This window comes from Taudactylus pleione, unplaced genomic scaffold (genome assembly GCF_031769625.1).
Source record: "Taudactylus pleione unplaced genomic scaffold, aTauple2 ptg000226l, whole genome shotgun sequence".
Lineage (NCBI taxonomy): Eukaryota > Metazoa > Chordata > Amphibia > Anura > Myobatrachidae > Taudactylus > Taudactylus pleione.
Window position 1 is genome coordinate 827,536 of NW_028284628.1, and position 13,292 is coordinate 840,827.

Below are 13,292 nucleotides of genomic sequence, written 5' to 3' on the forward strand. Positions count from 1 at the left end.
TCTCCCATCTCATCTGGTCCCTCATCCTCTGTACTCCCACCTATCTCCTCTGCTGTCTCATACTCTGTACTCCCTCCCATCTCCTCTGATGTCTAATCCTCTGTACTCTCTCCCATCTGCTCTGCTGTCTCATCCTCTATACTCTCTCTCATCGCCTCTGCTCTTTACTTTTCTGTACTCTCTCCCATCTCCTCTGCTTTTCTTCCTCTGTACTCTCTCCCACGTCCTCTGCTGTCTCATCCTCTATACTCTCTCTACCATCTTCTCTGCTGTCTCAAATGCTTTACTCTCTCCCATCTCCTCTGCTGTCTCATCATCTGTACTCTCTTCCATCTCCTCTGCTGTCTCATCCTCTATACTCTCTCTCATTTCCTCTACTGTTTCCTTTTTCTGTACTCTCTCCAATGTCCTCTGCTTTTCTTCCTCTGTACCCTCTACCATCTCCTCTGTCGTCTCAACTGCTTTATGCTCTCCCATCTCCTCTGCTGTCTCATTCTCTGTACTTTCTTCCATCTCCTCTGCTGTCTCAACCCCTGTATCCTCTCCCATCTGCACTGCTCTTATAACCCCTGTACCTTCTCTCCTGCCTCCTATTTTCTCTCAACCTCTGACCTCTAAACATTCTTCCGTGCTGCCTCACTATTTGTCTCTTTCCTCTCACCTACACACTCTCTCCCATCTCATCTGCTCCCTCAACTTATGTACTGTCTCCCATTTTCTGTGTTTTCTCAACCACTGTTTTCTACCATCTTCTTTGCTCATTCAACCTCTGTACTCTCTCCCTACTTCTCTGCTGTCTCAACCTCTTTACTCTCCCATTTTCTCTGCTGTCTCAACCTCTGTACTTTCTCCCATCTAATCTGCTGTCTCATCCTCTGTACTCTCTCTCACCTGCTCTGCTGTTCCTTTTCTGTACTATCTCCCATCTACTCTGCTTTTCTTCCTCTGTACCCTCTCCCATGTCCTCTGCTGTCTCATCCTCTATACTCTACCATCTTATCTGCTATCTCAACCGCTTTACTCTCTCCCATCTCCTCTGCTGTCTCATCCTCTGTACTCTCTTCCATCTCCTCTGCTGTCTCATCCTCTATACTCTCTCTCATCTCCTCTACTGTTTCCTTTTCTGTACTCTCTCAACCTCTGACCTCTAAACTTTCTTCTGTGCTGCCTCACTATTTGTCTCTTTCCTCTCACCTACACACTCTCTCCCATCTCATCTGCTCCCCCAACTTCTGTATTGTCTCCCATTTTCTGTGTTGTCTCAACCACTGTATTCTACCATATTTTTTGCTCCTTCAACCTCTGTACTCTCTCCCATTTTCTCTGCTGTCTCAACCTCTGTACTTTCTCCCATCTAATCTGCTGTCTCATCCTCTGTACTCTTTTCCATCTGCTCTGCTGTCTCATCCTTTGTATTCTTTCCCATCTGCTTGGCTGTCTCATCCTATGCACTCTCTCCCATCTACTCTGATCCCTCAACCCCTGTACCTTTTCCAATCTCCTCTATTTTACCTGTGTGACTTTCTGCCATCTCAAACCATTTACCCTCTCCCATCTCCACTGCTCTTATAACCCCCCTGTACGCTCTCCCATCTCCTCTGCTGTCTCATCCTCTATACTCTCTCCCATCTCCTCTGGTCCCTTGTCCTCTGTACTCCCACCTCTGCTGTCTCATCCTCTGTACTCCCTCCCATCTCCAATGATGTCTAATCCTCTGTACTCTCTCCCATCTCCTCTGCTGTCTCATCCTCTATACTCTCTCTCATCTCCTCTACTGTTTCCTTTTCTGTACTCTCTCCCATCTCCTCTGCTTTTCTTCCTCTGTACCCACTCTTGTGTCCTCTGCTGTCTCATCCTCTATACTCTCTCCACCATCTACTCTGCCATCTCAACTGCTTTATTCTCTCCCATCTCCTCTGCTGTCTCATCCTCTGTACTCTCTTCCAACTCTTCTGCTGTCTCAACCCCTGCATCCTCTCTCATCTGCACTGCTCTTATGCCCCTGTAACCTCCTGCCTCCTATTTTCTCAACCTCTGACCTCTAAACTGTCTTCCGTGCTGCCTCACTGTTTGTCTATTTCCTCTCACCTACACACTCTCTCCCATCTCATCTGCTCCCTCAACTTCTGTACTGGCTCCCATTTTCTGTGTTGTTGTCTCAACCACTGTATTCTACCATCTTCCTTGCTCCTTCAACCTCTGTACTCTCTCCCTACTTCTCTTCTGTCTCAACCTCTGTACTCTCTCCCATTTTCTCTGCTGTCTCAACCTCTGTACTCTCTTCCATCCTCTCTGCTGTCTCAACTTCTGTACTTTTTCCCATCAACTCTGCTGTCTCATCCTCTGTACTCTTTTCCATCTGCTCTGCTGTCTCATCCTTTGTATTCTATCCCATCTGCTTGGCTGTCTCATCATATATACTCTCTCCCATCTACTCTGATCCATCAACCCCTGTACCTTTTCCAATCTCCTCTATTTTACCTGTATGACTTTCTGCCATCTCAACTCATTTATCCTCTCCCATCTGTACTGCTCTTATAACCCCCTGTACGCTCTCCCATCTCCTCTGCTGTCTCATCCTCTGTACTCTCTCCCATCTCTGCTTTTTGCTCAACCCCTGTATCCTCTCCCATCTCCACTGTTTTTATAACCCCTGTACCTTCTCTCCTGCCTCCTATTTTCTCTCAACCTCTGACCTCTAAACTTTCTTCTGTGCTGCCTCACTATTTGTCTCTTTCCTCTCACCTACATACTCTCTCTCATCTTCTCTGCTCCCTCAACCTCTGTACTATCTCTCATCTCATCTGCTCCCTCAACTTCTGTACCGTCTCCCATTTTCTGTGCTGTCTCAACCACTGTATTCTACCATCTTCTTTGCTCCCTCACCCTCTGTACTCTCTCCCAACTTCTCTGCTGCCTCATCCTCTGTATTCACTCCCATCTACTCTGCTGTCTCATCCTTTGTATTCTCTCCCATCTGCTCTGCTGTCTCATCCTATATACTCTCTCCCATCTACTCTGATCCCTCAACCTCTGTACTGTTTCTAATCTTCTCTATGTTACCCATATGACTCTCTGCCATCTCAACCCCTGTATCCTCTCCCATCTCCACTGCTCTTATAACCCCTTTACTCTCTCCCATCTCCTATTTTTCCTCCACCACTGAATCCTCTCACCTGTCTGCCATGCTGGCTATCTGTCTCTCTTTCCTCTCATCTCTATGCACTCTCCTTTTATTGTCCCCACAGTATCTGTGGTATTCAGCACCTGGAGAGAGCTGGCAATAATCTCACCCTCTTTGACTCGTTATATTTCTGCATTGTCACATTCTCCACGGTGGGGTTTGGGGACGTGACCCCCAAGATCTGGCCGTCACAGCTGCTGGTGGTCATCATGATCTGCGTTGCTCTTATAGTGCTGCCTATACAGGTGACAGAGGGACCCTTGTGTGTCTACTTCTGAGTGATCTATCTATACTCTGTCTATGTCTGCCTGAAATGCTGTCTCCCTTTCCTCCATACTCTCCCCCATGTCTCTCTCTCTCTCCCTCCTACCGCCTCTGTTTTCTTTAGCTCTCCCTGAATAACGCACTGAGCTTCAGAGAGATGGGTTGATCAGCCAATGATGTCAGTTGTCATGAGATGACAGATGTGGGTGCTCTGCAAGAGTGGCAGGGAGCAAGTTCGGCACTAACTGACAGTTAACCCCATCACTGTCACATGAAGCCTGTAATTACTGTCAGGAGCTCTGCACAGTAGATCAGCCCCTTTAACTATGTCACTGCCACTAAGACATTGGCGCCTATTGTTTTCCTGTGCATGTAATATGTCATTTTTAAAGCTGGTAGAAATGCTATGACAGAGTTGCAATGATTAAAATGCTTCCCTTTTTATAATTTGTGTCGCTTTTGTGTGTTTGAAACTGTTTTACACTGGAAAAAGTGCACTTAGAAATTGACTTCTCCCCCTGAACTACAACTGGAAAATGCAAGATATGTCTCATCTAAAGTATAGGATAAGACCAGATTAGCTTTAGCTAACTGTCATGCCTCCTACCCCTGCAAGCAAAGCCCCGAAAATGCGCACTCTCTAACCCATATATCTTGCCCTGAAAAATAAAGTCTAATTACATTGCCCCACAAAGTTTTGGGTCCTACGCCTTACTTTGCAAAGAAAGCTTTTGCCACTCCTAATTCTCAGCATATGTTCTTATTAAGTAGCTGTGAAAAACTGCACAGTGCCACTTCCCTTGTTCTCTTTGTTAGCTGTCATTCCTATTACTTTTTCTTATTTTGTACTTATAGACGCATCCACATCTCAATCTCTGCACTGCGTTATGTATATTGGCTGTAGTCTTGTAATGAAGAGGAGTTATGTGCCCTACATCTACAGCATTAGATTATAGAGACTCAAGTCCTAAACATGGGCTGTTGATATATTTTAGTTTGAGCAGCTGGTGTTCCTCTGGATGGAGAGGCAGAAGTCCGGGGGGAATTACAGCCGCTACCGTGCACAGACAGAGAGACACGTGGTCCTGTGTGTCAGTTTCCTCAAAATAGATCTTCTGATGGATTTTCTCAATGAGTTCTACGCCCACCCTCGGCTGCAGGTAAGAACATTGGAGACTGCTGTAAAGTTTAAGAGTTGCCAGGATTATGTCTAGTTTCTCTGTAGGATGTGGCAACTGAATTAGTGCCATCATTCTGCTCACAAACTGCGATTAACATTTAAGGGGTCTATTTACTGAGCAGTGTTAGGAGACAGAGTGAAATGAGATAAGGTGCCAGCCAATCAGCTCCCAGCTGTCATTTTTCGAACACAGGCTGTGAGATGACAGTTGGGAGCTGATTGGCTGGCACCTTATCTCATTTCACTCTGTCTCCTAACACTGCTTAGTAAATAGACCCCTAAGACTTCTCTACACTTTAAAATGCACCTGTTGTCGTGTCTAAGCAGTATTATATCTTCGATATATTAGGTATACCGACAAATGTAAATAGCTTTAGTTTAGACCAGAGGTCCCCAAACTCAGTCCTCAAGGCAACCTAGAGGAGCGTACACACTAGACCAGGGGTGTCAAACTCATGGCCATCCAGCTGCTGTGGGGCTACATATCCCAGCATGCCCTGCCACAGTTTTATCATGCCCTAATAGTAGGGCCGGCAACAGAAATCTTGGGGCCCGGGACACTGATAACTCTGGGGCCCCTCTCCCCCCTATCCCTGAGGGTAGCATAAAAAAAAATTATATATATATATATATATATATATATATTTATATAATATAAGATACTGACGGCAGCACTCACAGGAGTTCTATAAATTACCAGTAGGTCATATTAACTGCCCTCTCACTATTGGGGATTTCTTGAACCTTTTTAAGTCCTGTGAGTGCCGCCATCAGTATCTTGGTAAATAGTGGTTGGAGGTTGTAGTCTTTCATCTGGTGAGGGCACCAGGGCAAGGTACAAGTTCTCATATTCAACCAATGGAGTGCTGGTCTTATGTCTGTCTATATGTGTGTGTATATGTATGTATGTATGTATGTATGTATATATATATATATGTATGTATATATATATTTCTACTTCAGGGTCCATAGGGTATCCACAGGATACCTTGGGGTATAGGTGTGACGTCAGTCGCAGGGCACCAAAGAGTTAAGCTTTCAGCCTCCCAAGATGCACTAGGTCCCCCTCCTATACTCCGCCCCCGAGCCAAGGCACCTCAGTTCAGTTTGGTGCCCGGCCGGAGTCGGGTGCACCTGTTGGAGTGGGGGCTAGAAGAGCCCCTGAAGCTTTTTCTTCATGCAGCTGTGGCTGCACATCTGGATGAACAGCATGGACAGTCAGTCCTGACGTCCATGCTGTCTTCCCTACACCCCGCCGGTACCAGAACGCCGGTACTGATCCGGGGATGCTGGTGGGCATCTGGGGTCACAGCTAGCGGTGACCCCAGATGTTCCGGACCATGGCCGGATTCAAGGGGGACAGAGGTAAGCAGCGGGGTCCCGCGGTGGGTCCCAACTGATCACATGGTCCTAAGTCCCCAGGCAGGGGGCTCCCTGGGGACTGCTGCAGCGTGGAGCCAGGCGACCAACCTGCGCTTCCACTACCCCCTGGGACAGCGGACCGCAGCAGAGCGGTAGCGCTGCGGCGTCCCAGGGGTTAAATGCATGCCAGGGGAGCGCGCCTTCCCTGTCTCACAGCCGGCGCCTCCCCCGCTGCACACAGCCCTCTCTGCACTGTGCTGACTGGCCATGTGTCAGCGCTCCTCCCCCAGGCCAGCCTTCTCTCTGCTCCTTGGCGGCCATCTTTTCAGAAGCATGGTGAACGCTGCTGGAAGCCTGCATTGGAAGCATCGTGGTCTGGGTCCCCCCGCATACCTCTCCTCCGCTGTGGTCAGGTCTGTGTATGCAGTGCTGTGTCCTACCAGGCCCTGTGTCTGTGTAGTTGAGTGATCAGCGCTGTTAGTGCAGGAATTGATTTTCTTTGCATTGTATGTGACTGTGCTAGCGCTGCTGCCTGTAACTTTTCTTCTCAAGACTGTCAGCTTTATTACTGTCCCTGTTCTTTCTGCTAAGCCCTTGCGGTGCGGTGCTGCAGGGTGGTCTCTCGCCTATTTAATATATAATTGGTGAGAGGGGTCACATACGTGGTGCCATCATGTCTGAAAGTGATTTTCCCCTCCGGCTACAGTGTACCACGTGTAAAGTACCGTTAGCGGAGGGGGAGGGTAGCGTGGAGGGCCTTTGCCGGCAGTGTTTGTCCATGGCGCGGCCTCTTACGGTTACAGCAGCCGCCCTGGGCTTGTTTCGCTCAGGCGCTAACAGCTTTAGTGGGCCAGTTAGCTCCGCAGCCCGCGTTTACTCCGATGGGTTTGTCCCAGCAGTCTGTGGTGTCGTCACCCATGCAGGGTTTCCCACGACAATTGGTGGTACCCCACAGTCTCCCTTTTTCCCCGCTCCCGGTTTCTCAGGAGCCAGCGTGGGTTAACTCCCTGACGAGTTCTGTACAGCACTTGTTGGATGTGTTGCAAGGGGAGTCTGTGATGCGGCCTCATAAACGGCCGGTGGCGTCTCTGTCCGCTCCTTATGAGGATGACGAAGGGACGTCTGATGATGGGGAGATTCTGGATCGTTACGATCAGGAACCTCTCCATACTAAGGACGCTGATGCTAAGTCCAAAGTATATATTCCTGGACTTATTCGGGCGGTCCGCACAGCCTTGGTGATTGAGGACGAAGTTCCCCCAGCGGCTAAGTCTAAGTATGCCTTTTTCAAAGACGTGAAGGGCGATGCCACAGTCTTTCCTCTTTCGGGTCAGTTGGTGGACAATTTAGAGGAGGCGTGGAAACAGCCTGGCAAAAGATACCAGCCGCAGAGACGCCTGGCGGTGGCTTATCCGTTCGCGGATAATTATTTTGCTAAGTGGGAATCCCCTCCACAGGTGGATTCTCACGTGACCCGTCTTGTCCGTAGTGCCACATTGCCGATGCCATCCATGTCCTCCCTTAAGGATGCTACGGACCGCAAGGTGGAAATCTGCCTGAAGTCCGCTTATTCCCTTGCGGGGGGGGGCAGCACGGCCGGCTATGCCCATTTGCTGGGTTGCCAGAGCGATGGAGCACTGGGCGGATTCATTAGAGGCTTCTTTTGATTCCGACTGTCTGGCCGAACAGGCGGAGTTGATTGGCAATCTCTGTGATTAGGCCACCTACATCAATGAGGCGGCTCTAGACATTAGTACTCTGGTGTCTAGAATTTCTTCAGCAGCGGTAGCTGCTCGTCGCACCTTGTGGCTGCGATCCTGGAAGGCGGACGCAGATTCCAAGAAGGGTCTGGAGGCATTGCCGTTTACCGGAGAAGTTCTCTTCGGTCCGGATCTGGATAAGATTGTGGCCACGCTGGCGGCAGCCAAATCGGCTTGTCTCCCGTCGGCCGGTGCTCCTTCTGGTTCTGGACCATCGTCCTTTCGGTCATCTAGGGCCCAGGGCAGGCCCAAACCACAGTCGTTTCCTCGTCAGGCTGGCCCTAGGAAATCGGTCAAGCCCCGGAAGCAGGCATGGAGTACCAGACGTCCGGCCCCCAAGCCAGATGACAAGCCTGCGGCCTGACGGTCCGGGCCTCCCTTTGGGGGATCCCAGGGTGGGAGGCCGCCTGCTGCAGTTCGCCCAGTGTTGGTCAGTCACTACGACAGACACTTGGGTTCTGGAGGTGGTCTCCCACGGGTACGCCCTCTCCTTCTGGCACAGACCCCCGGCTCGATTCTTCACCACGGGTCTACCATCAGACCGGAACAAGGCTACGGAGCTGCGGAAGGTATTGCACACTATGCTCCAGGCTGGAGTTATAGTGCCTGTTCCATTCTCCCAGAGGTGCCAGGGTTTCTATTCAATTCTTTTTTTGGTACAGAAACCCAATGGGTCGTATCGTCCGATTCTCAACCTCAAAGCACTCAACAAGTCTTTGCGGGTACCGAAGTTTCGGATGGAGACCCTACGGTCCATCATTCTGGCGCTGGAACCTGGGGACTACATGGTGTCATTGGACATACAGGACGCTTACCTGCATGTCCCTATTCTTTTGCGCCATCAACAGTTCCTCAGGTTTGCAATCCGCAGCGACCACTTCCAGTTTCGGGCGTTACCTTTTGGCCTGGCGACAGCACCACGTGTTTTCACCAAGGTGATGGCGGTCATGGCGGCTTCTCTGCTCTGCTCCTGTTACGCCACTTGGACCTGACCATTGCCCTGCTGCAACGGCACGGCTGGCTAATCAACTGGCAGAAGTCCACTCTAATCCCGTCTCGGAGGATTCTGCATCTTGGAGCCTTATTGGACTCGGGACAGCAAAAGATCTTCGTGACGGAGGAAAAGATCTCTGCTTTACAGTCAAGGGTGCGCAGTTGTCTGTACAGCCGCCGGGTGTCTCTACACTTGGCGATGAGGTTACTGGGCTCCATGGTGTCGGTGTTCGACATGGTGGAATATGCCCAGTTTCACTCCAGACCTCTGCAGCACCTGATCCTGTCAAAGTGGAACGGGCTGCCTCAGTCTCTGAAGTCCCAGACGATTGTGTTCACCCCGGGGGTTCGCCTGTCCCTTGCTTGGTGGTTACAGACGACCCACCTCAGCGAGGGACGTCCGTTCTGGGTTCCAAATTGGGTCCTGTTGACAACGGACGCCAGTCTTCGGGGCTGGGGAGCAGTTTCGGGTCCACATCTGTTCCAGGGCAGGTGGACGCCGACAGAAGCGGAGCTTCCAATCAATATCTTGGAACTCCGTGCGGTCTTCAATGCTCTCCAGCAGGCACATCGGTTTCTCCAGGGTCACCCGGTACAGGTCCAGTCGGACAACGCTACCACCGTGGCCTACATAAACAGGCAAGGAGGAACCCGAAGCTGGGCGGCTCTCGTGGAGGTGTCTCGGATCCTGGTTTGAGCGGAGCGCAATCTTCCGGCCATATCAGCGGTCTTCATCCCGGGAGTGCTCAATTGGGAGGCGGACTTTCTAAGTCGCCAGGACGTTCATCCGGGGGAATGGTCCCTGCACCCGGACGTTTTTCAACTACTGGTGGACAGATGGGGTCTTCCAGAGATCGACCTCATGGCGTCCCGGCACAACAACAAGTTGCCGGTGTACGGGTCTCGCACAAGAGACGAAGGGGCGTCTCTGGTGGATGCTCTGTCCGTCCGGTGGACGTTCCGGTTCGCATACCTGTTCCCTCCGGTCTCCCTTCTTCCACGGGTAATCCGGAAATTCAAACAGGAAGGAGGGACGCTCCTGTTGATAGCTCCCGCGTGGCCCAGACGGCACTGGTTCTCAGACCTTCAGGGTCTGTCCGTGGACAGTCCTCTGCGGTTGCCGCTACGACCGGACCTCCTGTCTCAGGGTCCTTGTCGTCACCTGGACCTGACTCGGCTGTCTTTGACGGCGTGGCTGTTGAGACGGCCATGCTGAGGTCCCGGGGGTTTTCCAGCTCTGTGGTGCGTACCATGTTGCGAGCTCGGAAACCGTCTTCCGCGAGGATATACCATCGCGTGTGGCATACGTTCTTCCAGTGGTGTCGACCGAGAGGTTATGCACCGCGGGAGTTTCGTCTGTCTCGGATTCTCGCGTTCCTGCAAGCGGGACTAGATCATGGGCTTCGCCTTGCTTCTTTGAAGGTACAGGTTTCGGCCCTGTCTGTCTGGTTTCACCGTAGGATTGCTACAATCCCGGATGTGCGCACCTTTATGCAAGGTGTTGTCCGCATTCAGCCGCCCTTTGTTCCACCTGTGGCGCCTTGGGATTTGGCTGTGGTCCTGAGGGCTTTCCAAGGACCGCCGTTTGAACCCCTGGGATCAGTGGATCTTAAATGGCTAACAGCTGAGACTGTTTTTCTTCTGGCTATTGCTTCGGCCAGACGTGTTTCTGAGTTAGGGGCTCTTTCTTGTAGACCCCCTTTCTTGGTTTTTCATGGGAACAGGGCAGTACTCCGCACTCGGCCCGAGTTTCTTCCCAAAGTTGTTTCCCAGTTTCATGTTAACGAGGAAATCATTGTTCCGGCCTTTAACTCACCGGGTCTTTCCATGGGTGAGGCCTCTTTGGATGTTGTGCGGGCCTTAAGGACTTATGTTGACCGCACTTCTTCGTTTAGGAAGTCGGACGCTTTGTTTGTCCTCTATGGCTTCCGTAAAAAGGGTTGGCCTGCTTCAAAGCAAACTTTGGCAGCCTGGATCCGTATGGCTATTTCTGAAGCTTATCTTCATGAAGGCCTACCGGTTCCTCCTTCTCTGAAGGCTCATTCCACTAGGTCTGTGGGTCCTTCGTGGGTAGCTCGACGTGGTGCCTCTGCAGTCCAGATCTGCAAGGCTGCTACGTGGTCCTCTGTCCATACCTTCGTGAGGTATTACAGGTTTGACACCTTCGCCTCTCAGGATGCTTCCTTCGGGCGGCGGATTCTCCTTTCTGCACATGAGCGTCCCCACCCTTAAAGGATACTGCTTTGGGACATCCCCAAGGTATCCTGTGGATACCCTATGGACCCTGAAGTAGAAAATATGAGATATGGTAAGAACTTACCCTTGTTATCTCTATTTCTACGAAGTCCATAGGGTTCCACAGGACTCCCGCCCTGTCGCACCTGTGCTGCAAATGGGCTTTGCTCTGGTCACCGGTTTTCCATCTCCCTCTGGTGAGAATGTGATTCTTGTATGTGTCCAGATCTTTGTTCTCTATCTTCCTTCTCCTCCTCCGGCCTATGGCTTGGTAACTAACTGAGGTGCCTTGGCTCGGGGGCGGGGTATAGGAGGGGGACCTAGTGCATCCTGGGAGGCTGAAAGCTTAACTCTTTGGTGCCCTGCGACTGACGTCACACCTATACCCCAAGGTATCCTGTGGAACCCTATGGACTTCGTAGAACTAGAGATAACAAGGGTAAGTTCTTACCATATCTCATATTATTGTGATAGGATCACTGGTAAAGTGGTCTGTGGCAGGTACATTTGTCCCAGATTCCTGTCTTATGTGTTTTAAACCCCCAGGAGAAAGTCTGCAGTGTAGCAGGCTTGAGTCTCGGCTTTTTGAAAAGCCGGTTTGGGACCTGGGGGTTGTGGGTGAGAGGAGAGGGAGGGCTCCACCCACGGCCACTCCAGGTTTTGGTTCTCGCAGCCTGGTAACAGGCTTGTTAGGGTTTCCACCTGAGAGTGGCCAATATAAGCCTAGTGTGTTTAGGGCTGAGTGTCTCACCTGGGAGAGCAGGCAGGGAGTTTGCTCAGAGACACTTGGAAACCTAACTGTGAGTGTTGTGCTGTGCCTTTGTTGCTGGTGAGGGCATTAGGCCCTGCCAGGTTCTGGTAGTGAGGGAACCACCTGTGAAGTTAGTGCCCCGACAGGGCTAGGATTTATGTTTATGTTTTCTTTATGTTATTTCTGACATTGTACAATAAAGACTGGCGCCGACCAGCTTGTACTCACATCCAGAATGGTGTGCTGCTTCCCTGCTGCTGTGGGTGGGTGTAAAAAATGAGTCCCTCTACCCAGGAGGGAACCCCTAATCTGACTGTGTCACAATATAAATATATATATATATATATATATATATATATATTAGGGGTGTGCACCGGCCACTTTTCGTGTTTTGGTTTTGGATCTGGATCTTTCTTCGTGTTTTGGATCTGGATTGGTTTTGCCAAAACCACCCTTCCGTGTTTTGGGTTCTGGGTTTTGTGTTTTGGATCTGTATTTTTTTGAAAAAAAGCATAAAAACAGCTAAAATCACAGAATTTGTAGGTTTTTCTGCTCCTATGCTATTATTAACCTCAATAACCTTAATTTCCACTCATTTCCAGTCTATTCTGAACACCTCACACCTCACAATAGTGTTTTTATGTCCAAAAGGTTGCACCGAGGTAGCTGGATGACTAAGCTAAGCGACACGAGTGGGCAGCACAAACACGTGACCCATCTAGGAGTGACACTGCAGTGGCAGACAGGATGGCAGTTAGAAAAACTAGGCCCCAAACTGTACATAATGCAAAGAAAAAAAAGAAGTGCAAGATGGAATTGTCCTTGGGCCCTCCCACCCACCCTTATGTTGTATAAACAGGACATGCACAATTTAACAAATCAATCATTTCAGCGCCAGGGTCTGCCACACAACTGTGGCTGAAATGATTGGTTCGTTTGGGCCCCCACAAAACAAGCTGGCAATTAATGTGTCCCTGCACAAACTGGCTCTACGGAGGCAAGATGTCATCCTCATCCTCCTCATCCACCGATTCCTCACCCTCTTCAGTGTGTACATCCTCATCCTCACAAAGTATTAACTCGTCCCCACTTGAATCCACCACCACAGGTCCCTCTGTACCTTCTGGAGGCTGGTCTCCCTGGAAGAGCTGATAATTCATTTTGATGAACATCATCTTCTCCACATTCTGTGGAAGCAACCTCCTACGCCTTTCGCTGACAAGGTTCCCGGCTGCACTAAACACTCTTTCGGAGTACACACTGGAGGGGGGGCAACTCAGGTAAAATAGAGCCAGTTTGTACAGGGGCCTCCAAATTGCCTCTTTTTCCTGCCAGTACAGGTATGGACTGTCTGACATGCCTACTTGGATGCTGTCACCGATGTAATCCTCCACCATTCTGTCAATGGTGACAGTATCATATGCAGTGACAGTAGACATGTCAGAAATTGTTGCCAGGTCCTTCAGTCCGGACCAGATGTCCAAACTTGGTCCTGCCTGCCCTGCATCACCGCCAGCGGGTTGCTTAGGATACCTAAGTTTTTTCCTGGCAGCCCCAGTTGCG

The 13,292-nt window shown here is 50.4% G+C and overlaps 1 protein-coding gene across 4 annotated transcripts in view; it reads left to right on the forward strand.

Moving 5' to 3' along the window:
* The window catches only part of LOC148517162 (potassium channel subfamily T member 2-like), a 161,705-nt gene that overhangs the window by 94,293 nt on the left and 54,120 nt on the right, over window positions 1-13,292 (forward strand). For all 4 annotated transcript variants that reach the window (XM_088479045.1, XM_088479047.1, XM_088479048.1 and 1 more), the window contains exons 10-11: window positions 3,249-3,429; window positions 4,444-4,608. In XM_088479045.1, the coding sequence (XP_088335171.1) occupies window positions 3,249-3,429; window positions 4,444-4,608 (346 nt within the window). The remainder of the gene's footprint in view (window positions 1-3,248; window positions 3,430-4,443; window positions 4,609-13,292) is intronic.